This window comes from Patiria miniata, unplaced genomic scaffold (assembly GCF_015706575.1).
Source record: "Patiria miniata isolate m_02_andy unplaced genomic scaffold, ASM1570657v1 HiC_scaffold_5, whole genome shotgun sequence".
In the NCBI taxonomy this organism is placed as follows: Eukaryota; Metazoa; Echinodermata; class Asteroidea; order Valvatida; family Asterinidae; genus Patiria; species Patiria miniata.
Window position 1 is genome coordinate 24,003,161 of NW_024037072.1, and position 23,117 is coordinate 24,026,277.

General features: G+C 40.7%; 1 protein-coding gene across 2 annotated transcripts in view; it reads left to right on the forward strand.

Annotated features, from left to right (window-relative positions):
- LOC119740916 (scavenger receptor class B member 1-like) overlaps positions 1–23,117 on the forward strand; it is a 46,502-nt gene that overhangs the window by 7,105 nt on the left and 16,280 nt on the right. For both annotated transcript variants that reach the window (XM_038216394.1, XM_038216395.1), the window contains exons 2-7: positions 2,723–2,924; positions 3,274–3,509; positions 10,885–11,042; positions 14,359–14,500; positions 21,547–21,759; positions 22,715–22,856. In XM_038216394.1, coding sequence (XP_038072322.1) covers positions 3,369–3,509; positions 10,885–11,042; positions 14,359–14,500; positions 21,547–21,759; positions 22,715–22,856 — 796 coding nt within the window. In that variant the 5' untranslated portion in view covers positions 2,723–2,924; positions 3,274–3,368. The remainder of the gene's footprint in view (positions 1–2,722; positions 2,925–3,273; positions 3,510–10,884; positions 11,043–14,358; positions 14,501–21,546; positions 21,760–22,714; positions 22,857–23,117) is intronic.

Here is a 23,117-nt window from a genome sequence, read left to right on the forward strand (position 1 = left end):
TTTTTTTTTATCAGTTTTCTGTTTTCAGTGTCCTTATCTCTGAACATGTGTGGGCAGTCACAATAAAAGTTATCATTCATCTTATCATCAACTAATTATTTTTAGTTAGTGGTTGATAAATTTCCTCTTGTAAAACAGACTTCAGGTCTCCACAATTTATCCCAATGAAATTTCATCCGGACAAAAGCCCCTACAGATTGTGTATTCGCATTTCGTACTTTTTCAGTTTGAACACATGTAGCAATACCGTAGCTCGCTAAAAATTGACTGCTGACAAAAAGTTAAATGTTTGTACATAGTTTGTTCTTTTGTTTGTTTCATTTTCTTACCCTTAATGCTGTCGGGCCTAAATGCAATTTGACCAGTTTGAATAACCCTAACAGTCCTGAATCCTCCAATTTCAATATGATTTTAACATGTACATACACACCTTCTAGGGAGTTAGGGGGGGAAAAAAACATGACATATTTTTATTGCTTTGCAAAGTTTACTTTTTGTACTAATCTTTTAACTTCGAATTTGTCATTTGAGGTCAGATACATACGTGTACAGAATGAATAATTTCACCAAGTGTTGACAACATTTTCTCTTCCCTGCACGTGTCACTCCATTAAAGTGATATGGATGCATTTTAACCCCAAATGCTTGGCCCCATTGCACACATCTTTATTGCAGCTGTGCTTCACAAAGGGCTCTCAGAATGCAACTGACAAAATTCAAATTTGCCACACACACATGATGTTTATCTGGTATGCAAATTAAGTGCTTGGCCTTCAGATTGTGTTGTACCGAGCATATGTCCACAAAATAGGAAATAAATAGTCCATGGTTCTCATAAACACGTGTTACGTGTACATGTAAGTCTCCAGAAAATACACAAAAAATAGCCCGTGGACCACACAAAAAATGACTAAGTCTCCAATAGTATAAAATAGCATGCAGTTTTAAAAATAGAAATAAAATAGAGTGGCAACAAGGAAAATAGGGATGAAATAGTGCATCAGCATCTACTTATTTTGATGTAATAGAAATAAAATATATATATTTTACCTATTTTTCTAGGAGAAAATAGCTTAAAAATGTATTTTAAATAGGAAAAACATAGGATTTGGCCAGAGATTTTCTATGAGGATCCTGATAAAGACTGAATGTTATCCATCTAGCACTGAACCCATAAAAAAAACCTTACATGTTTTGGTATACATGTAGATTCTTGCTAGTGTGAAATCTCAAGGTTCAACCAGATCCAACGCAGAGATTTTTGATAGTGTTGAAGGACTTAAAGATGCTGTCACACTCTCTGCTCATCCCACTTACAAGTACCGGTATCTTATCAGCCTCCTTCCAACAATCTTGGTGAAGAATGTTTATCCCTCTTAAGTACCGGTACATGTCGTTCAAGGGGGAACGGGGTAGCTCGGGAGCTAGCTACTTCACCCAAAATCGTTTAGATGCAACTTAACTCCGCCCCTGGAGCTAGCTCAGGAGCTGTTCTAGCCCTAGCCCCATAAATGTGGCCAATTAACTGGACTACCTCCGTAAATAAAGGCCACACTTCCACCATGTACAAAAACATGTCAAACTTTGTCAAATTTTGATTTCCACGTTTAGGCTTAGTTTGTGGTTTATTTTAGCTTTAGAAGCATACTCACCCTCTGTATAGGCTAACCAGAAAGTGCTGCCTTTTTCAGAAGTCTACTTTTTGTGAAATTTCCAGATTCGTTTGCACAAGTTTGATTATCAAAATTTCAACATGAAATTGCACAAAAATTAGACATCTGAAAAAGGCAGCATTTTCTGATTAGCCTATACAGAGGGTGAGTATGCTTCAAAAGCAAAAAATAAGCTACAAACTAACCCTAAATGTGAAAATCAAAATTTGACAAAGTTTGACATGTTTTTGTACATGGTGGAAGTGCGGCCTTTATACGTGTACGGTAGGATAGCCCAGTAAATTGGCCACATTTATGGGGCTATTTTAGCCCCAACATTTTGTGGGGATAGCTCCACTTTCAGCTCAGTGGTGCTTTCTTTATGATCTACATGTAGCTCCACCGTTATTTGTCGTTTGGACGCAGCTGACCTACATGTTTCTCAAAGCTGACGCATCTAGTCTTGTCTGACCAATATGACGTAACCTATTTGGTGACCTTTTAGGCTTAACTCCATTTTAACTCCTGTTCCAGAGTTAACCATCTTCGTAGATAAGCACATTTTGATGAACTAGCTTGCCACAGAACCCCACAGTTGAGCTCATTAATTGGAAAAAAGCTAGCTCCAGAACTGCCCTCCGTCTGAACGTACCCTAAGATATCTGTACGGTAGTCAGTTAGCAAATTGCAAGCTGCCTGTAGGGCAAGTTTTGAATTACCAACCTGCTATTTTTTTTTTTTTTAATCCAGACTTGCTGAACTGCCATTCTATTCAGTGACATATGCACACTAGAATGCAAGAGAATTTCATTCATAATGTACATACTGTACATAAAAATTTACAATGTACATTTAAAAAAAAGTCTTACATGTAATTGACCCTCCTGTTATCTGAACAGTCACAGACAGTCAACAAATAAATCCTCTTTCCCTGCCATTCCTTTTACACAGGCTAGTCACCAACAGTCAGATCATTATACTTCAAGCAATTAACACTAGACAGCCAACATGCAATATATTTGACAATGATAATGCACATTTGTACACCTAGCTACATTCTATCTCTGCAGATTGACTGCTGTTACTCATTGACCAAGTCACACCTACTATCCATGGCCAGGTCACTGCTCTAATACACACCGATTGGTCCAGTTTTGTCTGGTGACAGCCAATGAGTGTCTGTGGATCTTTGTCTACAGACCTGAATGTGTGATTGGACTGGTTGTCATCTCTGCTCATTATAGACAAGACCAGTGCTGCACACCAGTAAAGGTAATGCCACACCCCATTTTTCCGTCCTTTCCACGCATATTGACCAATCAAAAAGCTGTATTTTTTTGGGGGGGAGGGGGAGGGGACCCAGACCAGATGGGGTTCGAGTACAGAATTGCATGATGCATTGTGTAGGGATTATGAAAGCCCTGTGCACCAGACTGGAAGGGGTCCAGGTACCAGTAGTCAATATATAACAGAATTGCATGATACATTATTGTGTAGGAATTGTAAAAGCACTGTAAGAGATCCTTGTCATCAACGAGTTTGCACGGTTTATGCAGAAATAGGATTCATCAAGTGAACTCATGCATAGATAGATACTGTCAATCACCGTACTGTATTTTAGGCCTATATACTGACAGGTGCAAGTCCCACTGCAATCAGTCATTGCCCAACTCTGGAGCTGACTTGACATACTTAGATCCACTGCCTGAAGTCATCATGACAGTTGCCAAAGTTGCTCACAAGCTCAGAACTCGTACTTTCGTCATTGTGATGGTCATCGGCGTACTGATGGTCCTTATTGGTGCGGTGGCCATCCCACTTGGATTCAAGGCACTCATGGACTCCATCTTAGATCAGGTAATCAACAAACTTGTTTTTATACATATAACTGTGATTCTTTTTTTCTTTTTTCCATCCATATGTGATGTGGCAAAAAATGATATTATGCTAAATGTGTTAATATATTATATTGCTTTGTTTGACTGAATTGTTTGGGTTTTGTTAACTCTTTCAGTGCCCGCGAAATTTGAAAAGTTTAACCCTAAAGCGCCCAACTTCGAGCGTTTTTGTTAATTGTTCAAAATTCTGTAAAAAAAAAAGTAAATAAGTTTTACTCACTAAATTTGTTGTTGTTACTCTCTGGTATATCCTTGATATATTTGAAAGTCAAAAGTAGTCACAAACATAGTGATACACCCTGAAACACTGGCCTGAACACAGGGAGATTCCGCACTTTTTGCAGAAAATACGAGATTTAGTGCTGCGCCCTCTCTCAAGAACTCGAATGAAAAAATAAATACAGGTCGTACATGCATGAAAATGGTACCATTAGAAAGAGCAAGAGCACCCCCTTTTGATAACATATTTACTCTACCTCGTACGTGTACGAGGTTTGGCAATTTTAAGTACGAACATTTACGAACATTACCTCGTACATGTACGAGGTTGGCGCTATTGGACTAACAAATATACCTCGTACATGTACGAGTTTGGCACTGAAAGAGTTAAAAACGAAAAATTATAACATGTTTTCAAATTTGTTAATTGAAACCTGAACTCATAAAAGTGGCGAATTATTGTCAAAATGTAAATGTGCATGTTCATGTAACTTTAAGGACGGGCACAGGTGTTTTTTTTTGTACCGGGTATCAAAAACAAAATCGCCTCCCGTTCAAAGGTAATGGACACATTTGCAAAAATCAACAAACTAACTTGCCGCAATTTGAATTCAGTATGTACTTTTTGAGAAAACTGTGAAAAGTATCTTCATTTGTGATTGACAAAAAGCAATAGTTTCCATCTAATCGCCATGGTAATTCCCCTTTTCACCAAACTCACAGCATACTAAGCGCTTCACAGGATGATGATCATGGCCCAATTTCATAGCACTGCTTAACAGTAAGCAGAAAAGTTGTGCTTACTATAGCAGAAAATCATGCTGCTGCTTAAGCACTATTTCATGCTAACGGTTGCGCGCGCATGGAGACTTCTATTGTTACGTCACTGATTTAAGCAAAGTTTTCTTCTTGGGTTAAGCGTGCTTTTGCTGTGCTTACTGCTTAACAGTCCCTATGAAATAGATGGAGGCTCGGTAAGCACAAAGTTGGTTGTTAAGCAGCGCTATGAAATTGGGCCCATATTATTACATTTTAGGATATTTCATAATATTTTGACAGTTTCATTTTTTAAAGTTCGCAAATAAACGTTTGTAAATGATCGTGGATTCAAAAATTGGATGAAGTACTACTGGTGTCTAACATTTAATAATGACCCAATAAACTGTAGCATGATCGAGTTACCAGTAGTGTGCGTTACCGATGTACACACAAGGTAACATTAGTTAGGCCCCAAAAAATATAGTTCTGCTTCCGATTACTTTGCTTTTGAAAATTGGGTAGGTATAGGTAGGGAAAGTTTTGGCAATTTGTTTGTGTACGATCATATGGAGGTGTCTGCTTGTAGTCAAGGGTAAAAAGGTAGTAATTGATGTTTTTGGGTCCCCCCCCCCCAAAAAAAAGGGTTGGGGTTGTCAAAATAGGGTAGGTATAGGGTATAAACCAGAAGCAGAACCTTTTTTTTTTGTGGCCTTACCATAGTTCAATATGCCACTGAACAGCAAAGGATCAGGCCATCAGTTCATAGCACTTAACTACTAGTCAGCGTAGAGCACCCAGATGCAATAATACTAGCAACAAGTTTCTCTTAGTAGTGGCACACAATACACTAGATGGCGATTCCACGGTAACTCATGCTACACTTTTGCTCATACTTTTACATTCTTCATGCTCCAGCTCTTAAACCCATTTGATTGGAATCCCCATTTTTTTGGTATTTTTTATACTCAACATTCAGGGCTAGATCTCCATGGTACTACAAAAATCAGATGTCAACTTATGTATGTATAGGACAGCTGTGAAAAATGGTAGGGCCTAACTGATGCTACGTTGAAACATGGTTGAAAGGATATACCAAAAAAATTACAATTTTTTTATTTTGATTGTGTTCTTACACAAACAACACTAAAGCTTAATTGATGACATAATAAGTAACTGCTATGCTAAGGTTTATCTTGGTGTAACAGTAGCATGAGTTACCTTGTTTTTTTGTAAGTCGTTGTAAAACTATGAGGGGTATTATTTGCCCATGTTTGAAGGTGGGCAGGCACAAGTATCCAAAAATATCAAGCTAATCCTTTGATATAAAGATATAACCAGCTGCCCTCCAATTGACCCCATCAACTGTTGGCTTAGCTGATTAGGATGTGAACCAGTAAATCCCCAAGGACACCAATGATAAATGGTAAAATATCAAGCTAATCCTTTGATCAGTGTTCTCCACATGTAGGTTTTGGGAGGGCGGGCCGCCCTCCTAAGAATTAAGGCCGCCCTGCCAAAGGATTGGCCACCCTGCCATGGATTTTCTAACGATTTTTTTCACAAAATGTCATTTTATTTCAATCATAATTTTGAAGAAAAGTCGATGGAAATGGCATGTTAAAATCATCGTGAACGTAGTTTTAATCTCTTTCACCAGTCGTTATTGGAGTGTTTAAACGGTAGAAACACAGGGCATAACACTGATTGGAGCCTTCTCGGGCTGGACAAAAGGTTACACATTGACAGGCGACTTGGAAAAATCACTGTGTCGCACGTGCGTGCGAATATGCAATGGTACCAGCGCACGTACCGCACTGTATACCGTCCGCTAGCACATGGCCGGTCGGGAACGGGTAGCCTTGTGAATGATCCAGTGGATAAAATCATTACGTTGTGCGATTTTCGGAGGTTTCAGATTTAGTTGTACAAAATGCAATGCTTTAAAATCATGATGATTATCTCGAGGATAGCGAAGAGAGCATTAGCGAAACATTTCACTGGCATTTGTTGGAAGAGAAAGACGATAATGCCTGATTTTTCCCCACGTATGAATGCAAGTGGAGTAGTGGAGTTGTGTGGTTGAATCATGGACATGATTGAAGCACCATGAACGGTGCCCTTGTCTTTCAGACTTTTCCCTCGACTTTCTCAAGTAAGAAGTGAACTCCTTTATTGATGACTCCATTACTCTATGCCGTAATTCAGGCATTTTACGCAATGAAAACACTGACCATTTTTTTTTCATCGTAAAATTTTGTTTGAATCGAAAATAAAGCAGGTGTCCGGAAATTGGGCATGAAGTGTATTGTATATGCATGTACTGTACATGTGTGAAATGGCAGCGTGGCCCAGATTTCGGAAAGGTATTTTTGTTCGGCCCATTTTCCGATTTTTTTTGCCATATGCCAGTTCTCTGATGTATAATTATGCGAACTTAAAACGGAAGTGGACCAATCAGGAGCTTCGATTTAGGTCCCATTGATAAAAATGTGGTAAAAAAAAAATCACTATCCGCTCGATGACGTCATACCGACGGGCGCCCGTCCGATGACGTCATGCCGCCCTCCCAAGAAAAAAGTCTGTGGAGAACACTGTTTGATATAAAGATATAACCAGATGCCCTCCAATTGACCCCATCAACTGGTAGCCTTGGTCAAGGCGCTAGATATTATTCATCCGGCCGTAGCGCAGTAAACGATATCTTCGCTAGCGCTATGCATGCAGTGCATTAAAATACAAATGTACAGCGCAAACAGCGACCTCACGCGGCCACTATTTTAATGCAAATCAGTTGGACCCAATCTAGCGCCTTGGTTCAATCGTCCATGTGAGGTTTTAGGGGTGGTGCTCATTATGTTAATAGCCTTAGCTGACCTTAAATGTCGTTTTCTTATTGGTCGATCGTTGCGTGGATACTTGCATAGTGAAACATGGCACCGTACATAATCCATACACACCTACACGTTGTGTGTCTCTGCACACGGCACCAATGCACAAAAACTGTGGTTCCTGTCACGTCCGCAAAAGGCGAATAGCCGCAAATAATTTGATGACGTCCGGATTTACCAAGTTGTGATTGGACACTCCACATATTAGCCCCGCCTACACTGATCTGTATTCGCATACGAGGTGGTGCGCTAGAAATCCAGCGCAAAATAAAGAAAAACATAAGCTTTTGCCGACGATTGAACCAAGGCGCTATATTGGGTCCAACTGATTTGCATAGAAATGGTGGCAGCGTGAGGTCGCTGTTCGCGCTGTATTTTTAATGCACCACATGCACGCGCTAGCAAGGATATCGTTTACCGCGCTACGGCCGGGATGAATAACAACTAGCGCCTTGACCAAGGCTAATCAACTGCTGGCTTAGCTGATTAGGATGTGAACCAGTAAATTCCCAAAGACACCAATGATAAATGGTAAAATATCAAGCTAATCCTTTGATATAAAGATATAACCAGCTGCCCTCCAATTGACCCCATCAACTGGTGGCTTAGCTGATTAGGATGTGAACCAGTAAATTCCCAAGGACACCAATGATAAATGGTAAAATATCAAGCTCATCCTTTGATATAAAGATATAACCAGCTGCCCTCCAATTGACCCCATCAACTGGTGGCTTAGCTGATTAGGATGTGAACCAGTACATTCCCAAGGACACCAATGATAAATGGTAAAATATCAAGCTCATCCTTTGATATAAAGATATAACCAGCTGCCCTCCAATTGACCCCATCAACTGGTGGCTTAGCTGATTAGGATGTGAACCAGTACATCCCCAAGGACACCAATGATAAATGGTAAAATATCAAGCTCATCCTTTGATATAAAGATATAACCAGCTGCCCTCCAATTGACCCCATCAACTGGTGGCTTAGCTGATTAGGATGTGAACCAGTACATCCCCAAGGACACCAATGATAAATGGTAAAATATCAAGCTCATCCTTTGATATAAAGATATAACCAGCTGCCCTCCAATTGACCCCATCAACTGGTGGCTTAGCTGATTAGGATGTGAACCAGTACATCCCCAAGGACACCAATGATAAATGGTAAAATATCAAGCTCATCCTTTGATATAAAGATATAACCAGCTGCCCTCCAATTGACCCCATCAACTGGTGGCTTAGCTGATTAGGATGTGAACCAGTAAATTCCCAAGGACACCAATGATAAATGGTAAAATATCAAGCTCATCCTTTGATATAAAGATATAACCAGCTGCCCTCCAATTGACCCCATCAACTGGTGGCTTAGCTGATTAGGATGTGAACCAGTACATTCCCAAGGACACCAATGATAAATGGTAAAATATCAAGCTCATCCTTTGATATAAAGATATAACCAGCTGCCCTCCAATTGACCCCATCAACTGGTGGCTTAGCTGATTAGGATGTGAACCAGTAAATTCCCAAGGACACCCATGATAAATGGTAAAATATCAAGCTCATCCTTTGATATAAAGATATAACCAGCTGCCCTCCAATTGACCCCATCAACTGGTGGCTTAGCTGATTAGGATGTGAACCAGTAAATCCCCAAAGACACCAATGACAAATGGTAAAATATCAAGCTCATCCTTTGATATAAAGATATAACCAGCTGCCCTCCAATTGACCCCATCAACTGGTGGCTTAGCTGATTAGGATGTGAACCAGTACATTCCCAAGGACACCAATGATAAATGGTAAAATATCAAGCTAATCCTTTGATATAAAGATATAACCAGCTGCCCTCCAATTGACCCCATCAACTGGTGGCTTAGCTGATTAGGATGTGAACCAGTACATCCCCAAGGACACCAATGATAAATGGTAAAATATCAAGCTCATCCTTTGATATAAAGATATAACCAGCTGCCCTCCAATTGACCCCATCAACTGGTGGCTTAGCTGATTAGGATGTGAACCAGTACATTCCCAAGGACACCAATGATAAATGGTAAAATATCAAGCTAATCCTTTGATATAAAGATATAACCAGCTGCCCTCCAATTGACCCCATCAACTGGTGGCTTAGCTGATTAGGATGTGAACCAGTACATCCCCAAGGACACCAATGATAAATGGTAAAATATCAAGCTCATCCTTTGATATAAAGATATAACCAGCTGCCCTCCAATTGACCCCATCAACTGGTGGCTTAGCTGATTAGGATGTGAACCAGTACATTCCCAAGGACACCAATGATAAATGGTAAAATATCAAGCTAATCCTTTGATATAAAGATATAACCAGCTGCCCTCCAATTGACCCCATCAACTGGTGGCTTAGCTGATTAGGATGTGAACCAGTACATTCCCAAGGACACCAATGATAAATGGTAAAATATCAAGCTCATCCTTTGATATAAAGATATAACCAGCTGCCCTCCAATTGACCCCATCAACTGGTGGCTTAGCTGATTAGGATGTGAACCAGTACATCCCCAAGGACACCAATGATAAATGGTAAAATATCAAGCTCATCCTTTGATATAAAGATATAACCAGCTGCCCTCCAATTGACCCCATCAACTGGTGGCTTAGCTGATTAGGATGTGAACCAGTACATCCCCAAGGACACCAATGATAAATGGTAAAATATCAAGCTCATCCTTTGATATAAAGATATAACCAGCTGCCCTCCAATTGACCCCATCAACTGGTGGCTTAGCTGATTAGGATGTGAACCAGTAAATTCCCAAGGACACCAATGATAAATGGTAAAATATCAAGCTAATCCTTTGATATAAAGATATAACCAGCTGCCCTCCAATTGACCCCATCAACTGGTGGCTTAGCTGATTAGGATGTGAACCAGTACATCCCCAAGGACACCAATGATAAATGGTAAAATATCAAGCTCATCCTTTGATATAAAGATATAACCAGCTGCCCTCCAATTGACCCCATCAACTGGTGGCTTAGCTGATTAGGATGTGAACCAGTACATTCCCAAGGACACCAATGATGAATGGCCCCATAACTCCTAAGGGGGAGTCAGGTTGGCGTAGCGGTACTTTCCTCACCTTTCACTGCTGTGACCCGGGTTCGAATCCTGCCCGGGCCAACATGTGGATTGGGTTTTCAGTCCCTACCTGATTCCGCGGGTTTTCCTCAGAATATTCTTCTGGGCTTTTCCTCCCACCTCTAAAACTGTAATTTCTTCTCATTGTCTTCTCTCTACAGGTTTCTTCAGGCTTTCGAGCTACAGTGCCTAGGGTACTTTTGAGGAATCCTTGGTTTCATTACCAGAAAGAAATAATAATAATTGTGGCGGAGAAATTTTGTTTCAGGGACATGGAGGGAGAAAATTATTAGTACATTAGGAGAAAGGAATAATGTTCCTTTTGACCTTTATTGTCCCTCTTCAGATGATGGTCATCAGTCCAAAGTCCCCTATCTACCCAGAGTGGCAAGATCCCACGCTGCCCATTTACACCAGGTTTTACTTCTTCGATCTTCAAAACCCAGATGAGGTGCTCCAAGGAGCCAAACCCAGTGTAGTCGAAATTGGACCTTATTCTTACAAGTAAGTTCTAGTATGCATACATGTACATGTGCCAGCACAAATACAGTAGTGTATACTCACGGGACGGTATAACACTAGAAGATGGGTTTACATAGACTTGGTACATGTAGAGATCTACAATGTACCGGGTACATGTGTTAGCATTTTAATCATGATAATCTACAATGTATGCCAAGGTTGAGAAATTGGCAGTGTTCTTGTCGGGTCCATCATAAGTCAATCATCACATCTCTGGTCTCAATTGGTCACTAGTCAATTCACATGTAGATGCAACAGGGGAAGAACAATAACCATAACAAGGAATGACTTTGTCATGTTCAGTTTAAAGGGAATATACAACATTTGCAAACATCGAAAAACAAGACTACCACATTTCTACGAAATACCTTACTAGGATGTTAGTAAAAGACAGTCTAAAGCATCCTGTAAAATTATGGCACCTTAATTGTGTGAAGTCATTTTCAAGAAAAGTGTTTTTTTTTGTATAAATTTCCAACGGTGGTCGGTCGACCACCGTTGAATAACCTAACTATTTTTCAACTACTGCTCGAAATTTACCATTTTTTTTCGGTCCAAATTTTGTTTGCTATTGGTACTTACATGTTTATGAACAGGTGCAGGCCAGCTAGACTGGTTACCTTACCTTACAATTTTCTGGCATAAATTGATCCATATCATCTTTAGTGGAGTCAGGGAACCAGACTACTTGAAGATTTTAGTTTTTCTTGGTTTTTCCAGCATTTTCGAACACAAAACTTCAAACGTGTCAGCTAGTGTAACAATATTTGATCTACCGGTATTAAACTAACCCCTCAAATAGTTCATTTCTGAAAATTACAGCAAAAGCCAATGATGTACATTCCCTTTAATACAACTGTTGGAGTTGGAGTTACTTGTGTATGGGTCATCTACAATACTACAAGTCTGTAGTAAAAGTAAAATCTGTCACAAGCCAATGTGGCCCATCGGGCTGGCGTTTATCTCCGGTTTCAGTTGCATGAAACCACTGAGAATATTTCTACTCCCCCTGAATGGGATATTAAGTCCATCGATTACTCCCCAGCTAATGCCGGTACCCATTTGTACTCCTGGGTGCCGGAGAGAGACAAGTGGGGGTGAGTGGCTTGTCCAAGGACACAACATATGACCAGCAGCTCAATTCGAACCCCTGACCCTCTGATCATGAGTCACGAACCCTAGCTAACTAACCACTGGTGACAGTTTTCTTCTTAGTATACAATAAGACGCAACTTGCATTGTACATGAACAGAGCAACCTGAAGAAAAGTACACATGTACATGTACCTGTATTTTTCTAGCAATATTGCTTATCCAAATTGCCTCCAGGAAAAAGGAAGAGTTTGTTGATACAGAGCACAAGCAGTGAATAGAGCATTATGTCCGTTATTATTTTTTTGTTTGTTAACTTTTTCAAAAGGTCATTCATTACTCGAAGGTAGCCAGCAAATGTGGTTTTTGGTTTTTGGTTTTTTTATCTCGTCAAAAGTAAACCTTCAAACCTTGCCTACATGTAACTAAATAATTGATCATTCTGTGCCTTATTTCAGTCAACAACCTCTGGTTAAATAAAAAACCTAGGGTACAGGGTAGTTCAAGAATTTTTTTTTTTAAAGCCGTGTATTTGTACGATCTGTAGTCCATGTATCCTGTGATATAGGCCTACTGTGCATTTTCAGTTTTCACACCGCATACTTGCATGAGAACAAAAATGATAACGAATTGAAGATTTACCTAATCCTATGTACATTGTACATCTGATGGATTCTAGATTTATTCAGGCTCATTTGGGTCACGTTTTACCACAGTTCTTATAACGGTCATTTAAGATTTGTTAGTAAATGAAAATAAATCCTTCAAGTTTATTGAAAAACAAAATGTCCGTCCCAAAAGACATTTGAGTCTCCTGTTTGAGTTTAAATTTTTACCCAAATGACCACCACCAAATTATTGCATAAATTTTCATGCTTGAAGGAGTGATCGAGTTCCACGAGTCCACATGGAAGTTTTCAGAAGTGGAAGGTCAATTTTTGGCACATTACCGGTACTTCTCTTTCACGCCATGCGATTTTTCAGTTTCCATGAAATTACGAGGGTGATTTACTTGAGAAATCAATGTACCAAAGCTAATTTCAAAAGCTCTGACATTTTACATGTTAATATTTTCTCTTTTTTGGAGGGGCCCTGAAGCGTGCCACTAGGGGTCAACTTTCAGGCTCTATACGTTTTACATGTACGCACATTGCTGTTTATGAAACACTCTATAAAAGAAAAAACATGCGGGCTAGTGAGAATGCATGCGGGCTAGTAGTTAAGAGTCTGTTTCAGTAGCCTGGCTGGCTAGTGAAAAAAAGGTTATGGTCGAACCCTTCCCTAGTTGATTAGTTCGATAATCCTTATAAATGCATGTAGACTTGAAGGATTTGATGGCTGTGTATATGTACAGCCACCATAAAATCTGTTCAGTGATATCTTTGAAAAGATAAGCTTAATTCTTTTCACCACTCATTAGTGAAGACTTTGGCTGGTCTCTTCAATAGGTACTGGTAAATGTTTATTTGGTAGTTCACAGTTAAGGAGTATTATAGTGTATGAGTTACCGGTTATGGTGCTTTCAGTTGAAATGTCAGGGAAGTGCATCAACATTCAAGCTGGTTTTCTGCTGGTTTTGTTTGTTTGAACTTCAGACAATTTGTCCCAAATGATTAGAGTTCAGACAGTTTGGGTTTTGTGTTTGCCACTTTCATTGACTAACGGTTCCATCAATTCCAAACAAATTCCATCTTCTCTATAATATACATGTACACATTCAATGTGTGACCCCATATTCTGTGCTACAGATTGTTTTTGTACAAAATCTCAAAATCACCTCAATTACATTTATCTTCAAGCAAACTTGCATCCTCGATCCTGATTGGTCGATCCATGGCAACAAGCCGTGCTACATATAACCATACCGCACTGCCACGGTCCATACCGCACTCTGCGTATTCCGCTGTTCCAAGATGTGAGCGCCATTCTAGCTTCATACGCTAAACTGCTGAATGTCTGTGTAAAGCGTGCTCATTCCAACTGTACTGCGCGTCAAGTTTGCTTGAAGATAAATTCGTTATCGCGCTCGCACTCGTGGAACACGGAAAATGTAGTGTGTCTGTGTCCCACATACCACTCGGCCTTTGGCCTCGTGGTATGTGGGACACAGACGCACTACATTATTCCGTGTTCCACTCGCGCTCACAAGATAACTAATAGTATGTTGATTTGTAACTCTTACAATTGTTATGTTACTGTCAATGCAGAATGTCACTGCCGAGAGAAAACATAACCTTCAACCCCAACAGTACTGTGACCAGTATTCAGCCCTACACCTATGTCTTTGACCGATCACAGTCAGTTGGGGATGAGAATGACACTTTCATGACGACCAACATGCCATTTTGGGTAAGGGAAGTAAACATGTTTTTTGCATTCATCTGAGTGTATTCTATAGGGTGAGTAAAAAAAACAAAAACATCCCAAATGGGAGGACCATTTTTTGAATGAAGTTTTGCATGTAGCACTTTCAAATTCTAGGATATGAAAGCCCAGTCATTAAGCTTTCTTTCAGTACAAGAATCATTCAGATCACTCATGTACTCTTCAAGTTACGGCATTTTGAACAGAACAGAAGTTCTGTCCACAGATCACAAACAAAGTAAGTGTTCTTTCCGCAAAACGAAAACAATTCTCAGTCATAGGGATGCATGTGAATTGTTTTCGTTTTGCTGAAAGAACAAGTACCTTTTTTGTGATCCGTGGACAGAACTTTAAAACGGTGGTTCTGTTAAAAATGCAGTAACTTGAAAAGTACATGAGTGAGTGAGTGATTTTTGTACTAAAAGAAAGCTTAAAGCTATAGTCCATCATTTGTAATTTGTGCATTTTGTTCGTTTGAAGCAACAAAAGAGTTCAAAATCTAATGAAGGATACTGAGCAACTAACCTGATGAAGTTTCAGCTAAGCTTCAGCTGTACATTCCGAGAAAAACAGCATTCTAAGATCTCAATTTCAAATCCAAAGTTACTGAATCATGTTTTGAATTGTTTTGAATTGCAGCTATACGCGACGTCGCGCACTGATCCGACGAATTATAACAACCGCGCGCGCGTGTGCGTCGTTCCAATACTTGTGCGCGCTGCGCTGAATAACAAAACGAACTACTAATTTAAATTTTCCTACGGTGCTTCTTAAGAATCACCGTTGGAAATGCCTTCTTTCGTTGATTACTTCAAAATGACAGCTTCCCAGAAAGAATAATTTCACAGGGAGTTTAGTCCCCTTACTATCTTTCAACCAAGTTTGTTTTTCAACAATAATTACGCCAGTTACTTTTCGGATGGCTGCAAATGATGGACTATACCTTTAATGACTGGGCTTTCATATCCTAGATTTTGAAAGAGCTACAGGCAAAACTTCATTCAAAAATTGGTCCTGCCATTCAGGATTTTTTTTTTTTTTTACTCACCCTGATTTGTGTTTTAGAGAAGACGTGTACAAATGTGTACACACCAAATTAAATGTGGGCCCACATTAGTAGTGGCCCTCATCATGTGCCTTTTGATGTGTTCAGGTGTACAGCTAGCTGGTTAGCACAAGGTCCATCTTTAGTTAAATTTCACAAGCCCTGGTGCGCTCTGTTTTACTAGTGCAAATAATGAGCACAAAATCAAAATCATTAACATGCAACAAACAGTTGTTTGGTACCAGTATGTTTGATAAGCAAAGCATGTATCCCACTCCAGTAATAGGTCTCGTTCAAATGACGTCATTTCCTAAAGACCATCCACGTGCATCGGCATTTTGAGCGTCAACTTGCATAACGCACATTGGCTGCGTCGTATTTCAAACAAATTTCGAGCAACAAGCGCGCGCGTTAGGAACATTTTCAACACTGCGCAACGGTTGATTGCGTAAAATACGCAGCTGCAGTTCTCCTACAGAGATGGCCGTCATTGAACGAGCCCTATTGTCCATGACAAAAAAAATTACTATCTGTCCCCCTTTTCCCCACTTATGTGCAAAATCAACAACATGTATCTAGGTAATACAACATTCATATCAAATGTAACCACTTGAACCGACAATGTCTGTGTGTACTGTACCGGTATATCAGACGGTGATCTGTGTTGAATTTCCTGCTTGTGCAACTCTCACCACTGTGAAATCACTTTCCTGATTATACAAGGATCACATGTAACTCTCATCACTGTGAAATCACTTTTCTGATTATACAAGCATCACATGTAACTTTCATCACTGTGAAATCACTTTCCTGATTATACAAGCATCACATGTTTTATAAGATGGGAATTTTGCGTCGGGGCGAAACGTCGGTGAATTCAGGGCAAAAACCTCATTTGGTTGATCACATGTTTGTCAGACTCTCTGCTATATCCATTGTGCATGTACTTTCAATAGTTCAACGGTTTTCACTTCACCTCTATGCACAGTGTGAGAGTGGATTAGTCTGGTCAATGTAAAAAAAAAAGCAAGCACATGTACATGTATATCGGTACTGTTGGTTATCGGTAATTGGGTCATCGGTAATTGGGTCACATGAAAGGTAAAGAATGCAAACACTGTTTGTGGGAAACCCCTTAAAACCTTTTTTTTTTTAATTTGCATAAATTTGTGAGTGACTTTGTCCTTTGCAAGTTTTGTTGTAAATTGTGTGTTACATTTGAGTGGATATAGAAAAGGCATTGAAAGGAGTGTCAGCACCCCTCCCCCCCCCTAAAAATGTGAGAATATTACTGCAGGTCTATAGCCTGGATTCATTTGGGTAATCAACTGATCAAGACATGAAAAGTGAAAATGACATTGGTTTTCCATCCATAATAAGAATATGGGTAGCAATATGACTGCAAAAACTCTGATTTGAAAATGTAACCCTCCTATGCAAACCTACATGTACATTCTGTGCGAAGAAATCCTTTCAGTCAAAATCAATCAAGTGACTGTTGTCAACACTTAAAGAATTCCCAGCCTACATAAAGTAGGATTGACTGGCCGTGACTGTTTGTAACTCGATATAGCTACATGTATGCTTTGACTCCCAGTGATTGCTAAGCCACCTGGGACCACAACTACGTGTAATAGCCTGCTTTGTCTGTTCGTGGTCTGTTGACTGAGTTTGCCTAGTCACTAAAAAGTTAAGGGAACGAACCTGAGTTCACAGGAACAGAGTGCCCATCTCTCTTTCATTAGTGATTGGGCCAGACATGCTGCTGTGGGGGGGGGGGGGGGGGGGAGGGGGGGGGATCGCCACATCTCCTCCTGTTACCTTCCCAGCATTGAATATTGCCGGTACCCATTTAACACCTGGGTTGAGAGGAGTAATTGAGGTAAAGCTCCTTACTCAAGGGCACAACACGCATGTCCACGATGGGGCTTGAACCCACAACCTCATGATCATGAATCCTGTACTCCACCGCTAGACCACACGTGCCCACCACTGTGACTAGTCACGGTGCTTGCTTGACAAATGATCTGACTGCTGGTGACTAGCCTGTGTTAAAAGTATAGCAGGGGAAGTGGATGCAAATTTTGACTGTCTGTGACTGTTTAAATAGCAGGAAAGTAATTAAGGTTTGCACTGTGAACGCCATGTCTTTGTGCAACCATAGCACATAATTTATGAAAACCAGTTGATCGCCAGGGAAGAGCATTATATGTACACATGTACATGTATGTAATTCTGTTACATGTACATGTACTATATACTACCGGTACATCATGTAAGTCTAATGCCAAATCTGAGTTGGTTACCCTTTTGCAGCAGAGAACATATGAAAATAACTTACAAGATATTTTCAAATTTGAAAAAAATATCCAAATTTGTTTTTGAGAGAGAGAGAGAGAGAGAGAGAGAGAGAATTTACTTAGATATGGTATCTATTTCGGTAACCGAATTACATTGTTGCTTCATTTTGAGGCAAAGTCCAAATCTATTGCTGTTGACCCTGAGCCTTCAGATTTGTCATTGTGTAATGATTGAGTTATGTAAATGTGTTATGTACCTGTACTTTTATACTGGCCTTGACCAAGATCAGTATCTGTATGCAAGAGCATGAAAATGTCACGTACCGGTACGACCAAAATGTAAGTGCATTGTCAACAGAATCTTTGATCAGAGCATTAAGGCCCCCCCCAAAAAAAGTCTCCGGTTTCTGGTATGGAGCTTGCCCAAAAAGTGGTGCGGCGACGCAGCTTTTTTTTTTTTTTTACCTGATTTTTTTGCTTCAAATGTCGGCTGATGACTGCAAATGGTGCCCGACTAAACTTAGTGCAAATATATGGGAGTCCAGAGAGGCCACATTAAGCTTATTCTCGACCATAACCCTAGCTAAAAACATGTTAAAATTGTGCAGCAGCAGGATTCCAGCAAACCAGTGAGTTTGGCGGTTTTGAGACATCATCTTTCATTGAAAAAAAAAACTTTTTCATTTTGCCGACGTGCATGGCTTTGGCGACGCGCGCGCATACCAGAAACCAGAGCCTTTTTTTTTTGGCCTAAGTTATATAAATCGTTCACACAGTGTTTGCACTATTGGGAGCTTGAAAAGGTAAAAATGCAATGCACAGTATCCAGAGTTTTAAAGATGGGTGTTGAGTAATTTAATGCATGTTGAATTTAAGACTTTTTTATAACTTATACAAAGACAAGCTTGTTAAAATAATATCATTTCATTTGTTTTTTATTCCAACTTTTTTCAATAATAAAAACATTTGATTTCACTTTAAAAAATCAGATTGATTTTTTTTTTTTTTTTTAAATTCATGATTTTTCACAACCCTGCACATCTGATAAATAAATTGAAAAGCAAGGCTTTTGTACTTAATTGTTTTTCTTCCCCTCAGCTCAACCCCATCTTCTTCAGACAGCTGAACATTTCAAGATATTTTTCTGGGGGGCTTGCTTTTCACTACACTCAGGTCAAGGTTTATTTATTTAAAATTCAATCATTGATACATCTGCTGATGAGCATTTGCAAACAATGCTGACAGAGTAAACAATTTTCATTTTGTAACTGCTGATAATGGTATTGAGATATGGCTTGCTTGCCTAAAATCTGGGCAAACAATTGAAAAGAAAAACCCAGGTCCAGTCACATGATGTGTTTGCATTCGTTACCTACAAGTAATCCCACGGAACGTGCTCGAATGGAACAATAACATCATCAAACAAACTTAATTGCCAAGGCTGCGCCCTGTCGATCCTACCAATTTATAAAAGACACTGTAGATAGCAACTTACGAAATCCTCGAAAAAATGAATTGTTATTGGAAGTGAAATGTTGCCTGTACCGGTATTTATGAACTTTTTGGCGAGCTGCGAAGCAGATGCAAGCCTCTGTAATACCAATTTCCGTCCGTCTGTCCGGGCGCCCGTCTGTCCGGCAGTCCGCGTTCAGATAAAAATGTTGAAGTTTTTGGTTCTAGTTAACTTGGGGAAAAAAATTAAATGCAGTTGTCATGCATCATCTCTATAACTTCAGTTAGGTTCATATCATTGCAGTAAATTTTATGATTTTATTGAGGAACTTTAATTCAAGGAAATGTTAAAGTTTTTAATTGTTACATGTACATGTATACTGGTATAACATGTACGTGTGTGTATACCGGTATACATACATGTACATGTACATGTACATGTATGTATACCGGTATAACATGTACATGTACACTATGCATTTTGGGGATGTGCATGAGCTTCTGGTTTGATCTTTTAGTTTATGGGGTTGGAGTAGGGATGGGGTAGGAGAGGGTGGGGTGGGTTGGGGGATAGGGTTGGAGTTAGGGTTTGTGTGAGTAGGATGAGTAGGGGAGCTAGGATGGGTGGGGCGGGGTGGGTTGGGGTGGGGTGGGGTGGGGAGAGGGGCTGGAATACTGGGTTTGGATGGGGTGGTGATTTGTAGGGGTGGGGTGGGAACAGGTAGGGAGAGACAGGTAGGGGGAGACAGGTAGGGAGAGGATAGGCATGGATGTAGGGGTTGGGTTAGGAGGGGGTTGGGCAGGGGGCGGGATATAGGATCGGAGTAGGGGTTGGGTTGGGGATATGTAGGGATGGGTAGGGATGGGTTGTTGTAGGGGTTGGATAAGGGGAGGGGGCAGTATATAGGGATCATAGTAGGGTTGCATGGGGTCAGGTGGGGATTATGGGTGGGGGAATGGGGTGGGCGGGATATTGGAATTCGAATAAGGGTTAGGATGGGGATGTGTAGGGTGGGTTAGGACAGATAGGGGAAGATAGGGTAGGTGGGTGTAGGGGGTTGGGGTAGGGGAGGGTACGGGTCAGGGGAGGGGGAAGGAGATAGGATTGGAGTTTGGGTGGGGTTGGGATGTGTAGGTGATAGGGTGGGGATGGTTAGGGGAGGATGGAATGGGTGTGGGTAGGGGGTTGGGTGGGGGAGGGGGCGGGTTTGGGATGGGGTAAGGTTTTGGGATGGGGTAAGGTTTGGGGGAGGTGGTGATGGTGCTGTGTCTACATGTACAGGTATACCCATTCTTGTTCTGCATTTGTGGCGACTACACAAGAGTTTTCCCATGGTAATACAATTATGGGGAGCAGAAGACACTGTTGGGGCTGCAAAAATCCACAACTGGGCCCTAATTACCCTAACAATGGAAAACTCCCCCATAATACAGTGGCGGCTAACCTATACCCTATATACACATGTATTTATTAGGTAATCTGTTGACTTTTTATGTTGACATTTAAAACCTGACCCTTACACCTAGGCACATCAACAAGAATCCTGATCCCCTTCCATCATGCCCATCCCCAACCCTACCTTCAGCCTCCCTTCCTGCCTTGGACAGCAAGCCATGGCGGCTTTGCCATTCTAGTTTATAGTGGGGATGTAGAAAATGGAAAAGTTCAGCCCCAACAAGATAATTATGTTCATTGATTTTGTGCGCTTGAAATCAGTGGTGCGCACGTATGATGTTTTTACTCAAGAGCCGGATTGCCTACAAATGTATTGTGCAAGTACGTGAAATACATGTAATGTGCTTCAGACTAATACACATTCGGTTCAGAAGCAATACATGTACAAGGAGCATCTTAAGCTGCTCCAAATTCCCAATGAACCTCAGCACCTAGACTAGCCAACCTGTCGCAAGGGTTTGTTTGAAAAGATGAAAGCTTTTTCACACAAATGTGCCTTTTTTTCAAATTTGCTATGTTTTTCTGTCAAATAACCAATTTTCCAAACTCATGTACTTGCTTCAAATTTCAGAATAATTTTGGTTCAGCACAATTGTGCTGAACCAAAATTATTCTGAAATTAACTCTTGAATGCCAGTCTGAATGAGTGTTAGAGTCCTACTGAGATCCCCTCCTTTCCCCAACACCTCAACAAACATGAACAACCAAACAACAGTCCCAGAATTAGAATTGTTTGTATCAAAGCTCATCCTTCTGTTTCTTTCCACCTTGGCCTCAGTCTACGGCCTATTTTGTGAGAGATGCAGGATCTCTCATTCAGTTCGGACTCGCGGCCTTCATGGACCTGGTTGGGGAGAAACCCTTCATGCCGCTGACTGTCAACCAGTTGGTCTGGGGCTACGATGAGCCACTCTTTGAGTGGGTCCACCAAAACGTACCGGAGTTCCCTCTCCCACCGGGGTTTGAGACTCAGTTTGGATTCCTACTGGGGGTAAGCACGCATGTTTTTTTGTTGTCAAATGTCACATCTTGGGTCAGGTTATAGTTTGCATGGATTGAGAGGCACATACACTGTATCCAGGTAGCAAATTCTAAACCCATTTACAACTGAGTGTGTACGTGTTTTACATTACCTACCCCCCCCCCCACCTGGACGCTAACACACACAAAGGGAGAACAATAGTGGGGTCTTTTGTTGGAAACGGTCCTGTGTAGTAAGTTTGTGTGCTTAGTCAATAGGAGAGTGTTATATTACATGGACAAAGGGAAACACAAAGCATTGCCCTCGAGTGTATAGTAAAACATGATTGTCTGAACAGAATGTATGTGATGGCACCCGGTTCCACTCATGATGAATGAAGAGGCCACAATGACTACTTCAGCCATTAGCCATGGCTCATGTACATGTATGCACAGTGATCCAGGTTTAGTGGCTTCTGTGCAGTGAAACTTTCTAAAACGCTGTAGAAGTGGTTACGTCATACGCCACCGAGGTCATCGCGCGTTACCGAGGTCACTACACAAACCTAGACTTGTACGTAGCGAAAGCACGGTACCCACTTTTTCATCAATTTGTTATCCGTTGGAAAATAAAATAACCACATCCGCCACGTTCTGAATGATGAAAACGGTCGGTTACGAAGCATTGTCCCATTTTCCAGTCTTATTTATTCCTTATGTCTGAGAAATCTCAACTAGAAAATGTTCACCTAAATACTCCATACCAGATGTACTGTAAAAATGGCAGACTAGACTAGAAACGTGTTCTTTTGGAGACAATTCCGCGTGACGTCACACGTCCACAGTGTATTCATTTTATGTCACTGACTTTATTCTATTGGCTGTTGCCTTAAACTTTTGCTCTTATCGGGAGTCCTCAAGTTCTTCTTGGTGAATGTTGTGCACGTGTTACTTCTTGGTTTTTGACCCTTAACTGTTCATTACAGAGAAACAACACAGATTTGGGCGTCTACACATCCTTCACTGGTGTGGAGGATAAGTTGTTGGTCAACCACATCGACAAGTTTAACGGCAGAAGCAACCTGACATACTGGAAATCAGAGTCCGCTAATATGATTAACGGAACAGGTGGGGAAATTGGTCATGTTTTATTATTGGGAATAAAACTAAAAAAGTAAAGTCTGTCCCGAGCCTATATGGCCCATCCGGCCGGCGTTTATCTATGGTTTCCTTGGCATGAAACGACTGAGAATATTTCTATTCCCCTTGGACAGGATGCCAGTCCATCGCAGGTTACTTCCCAGCTAATGCTGGTACCCATTTGTACTCCTGGGTGGAGAGAGGCAAGTGGGGATTAAGTGCCTTGCCCAAGGACACAACGTACATGTA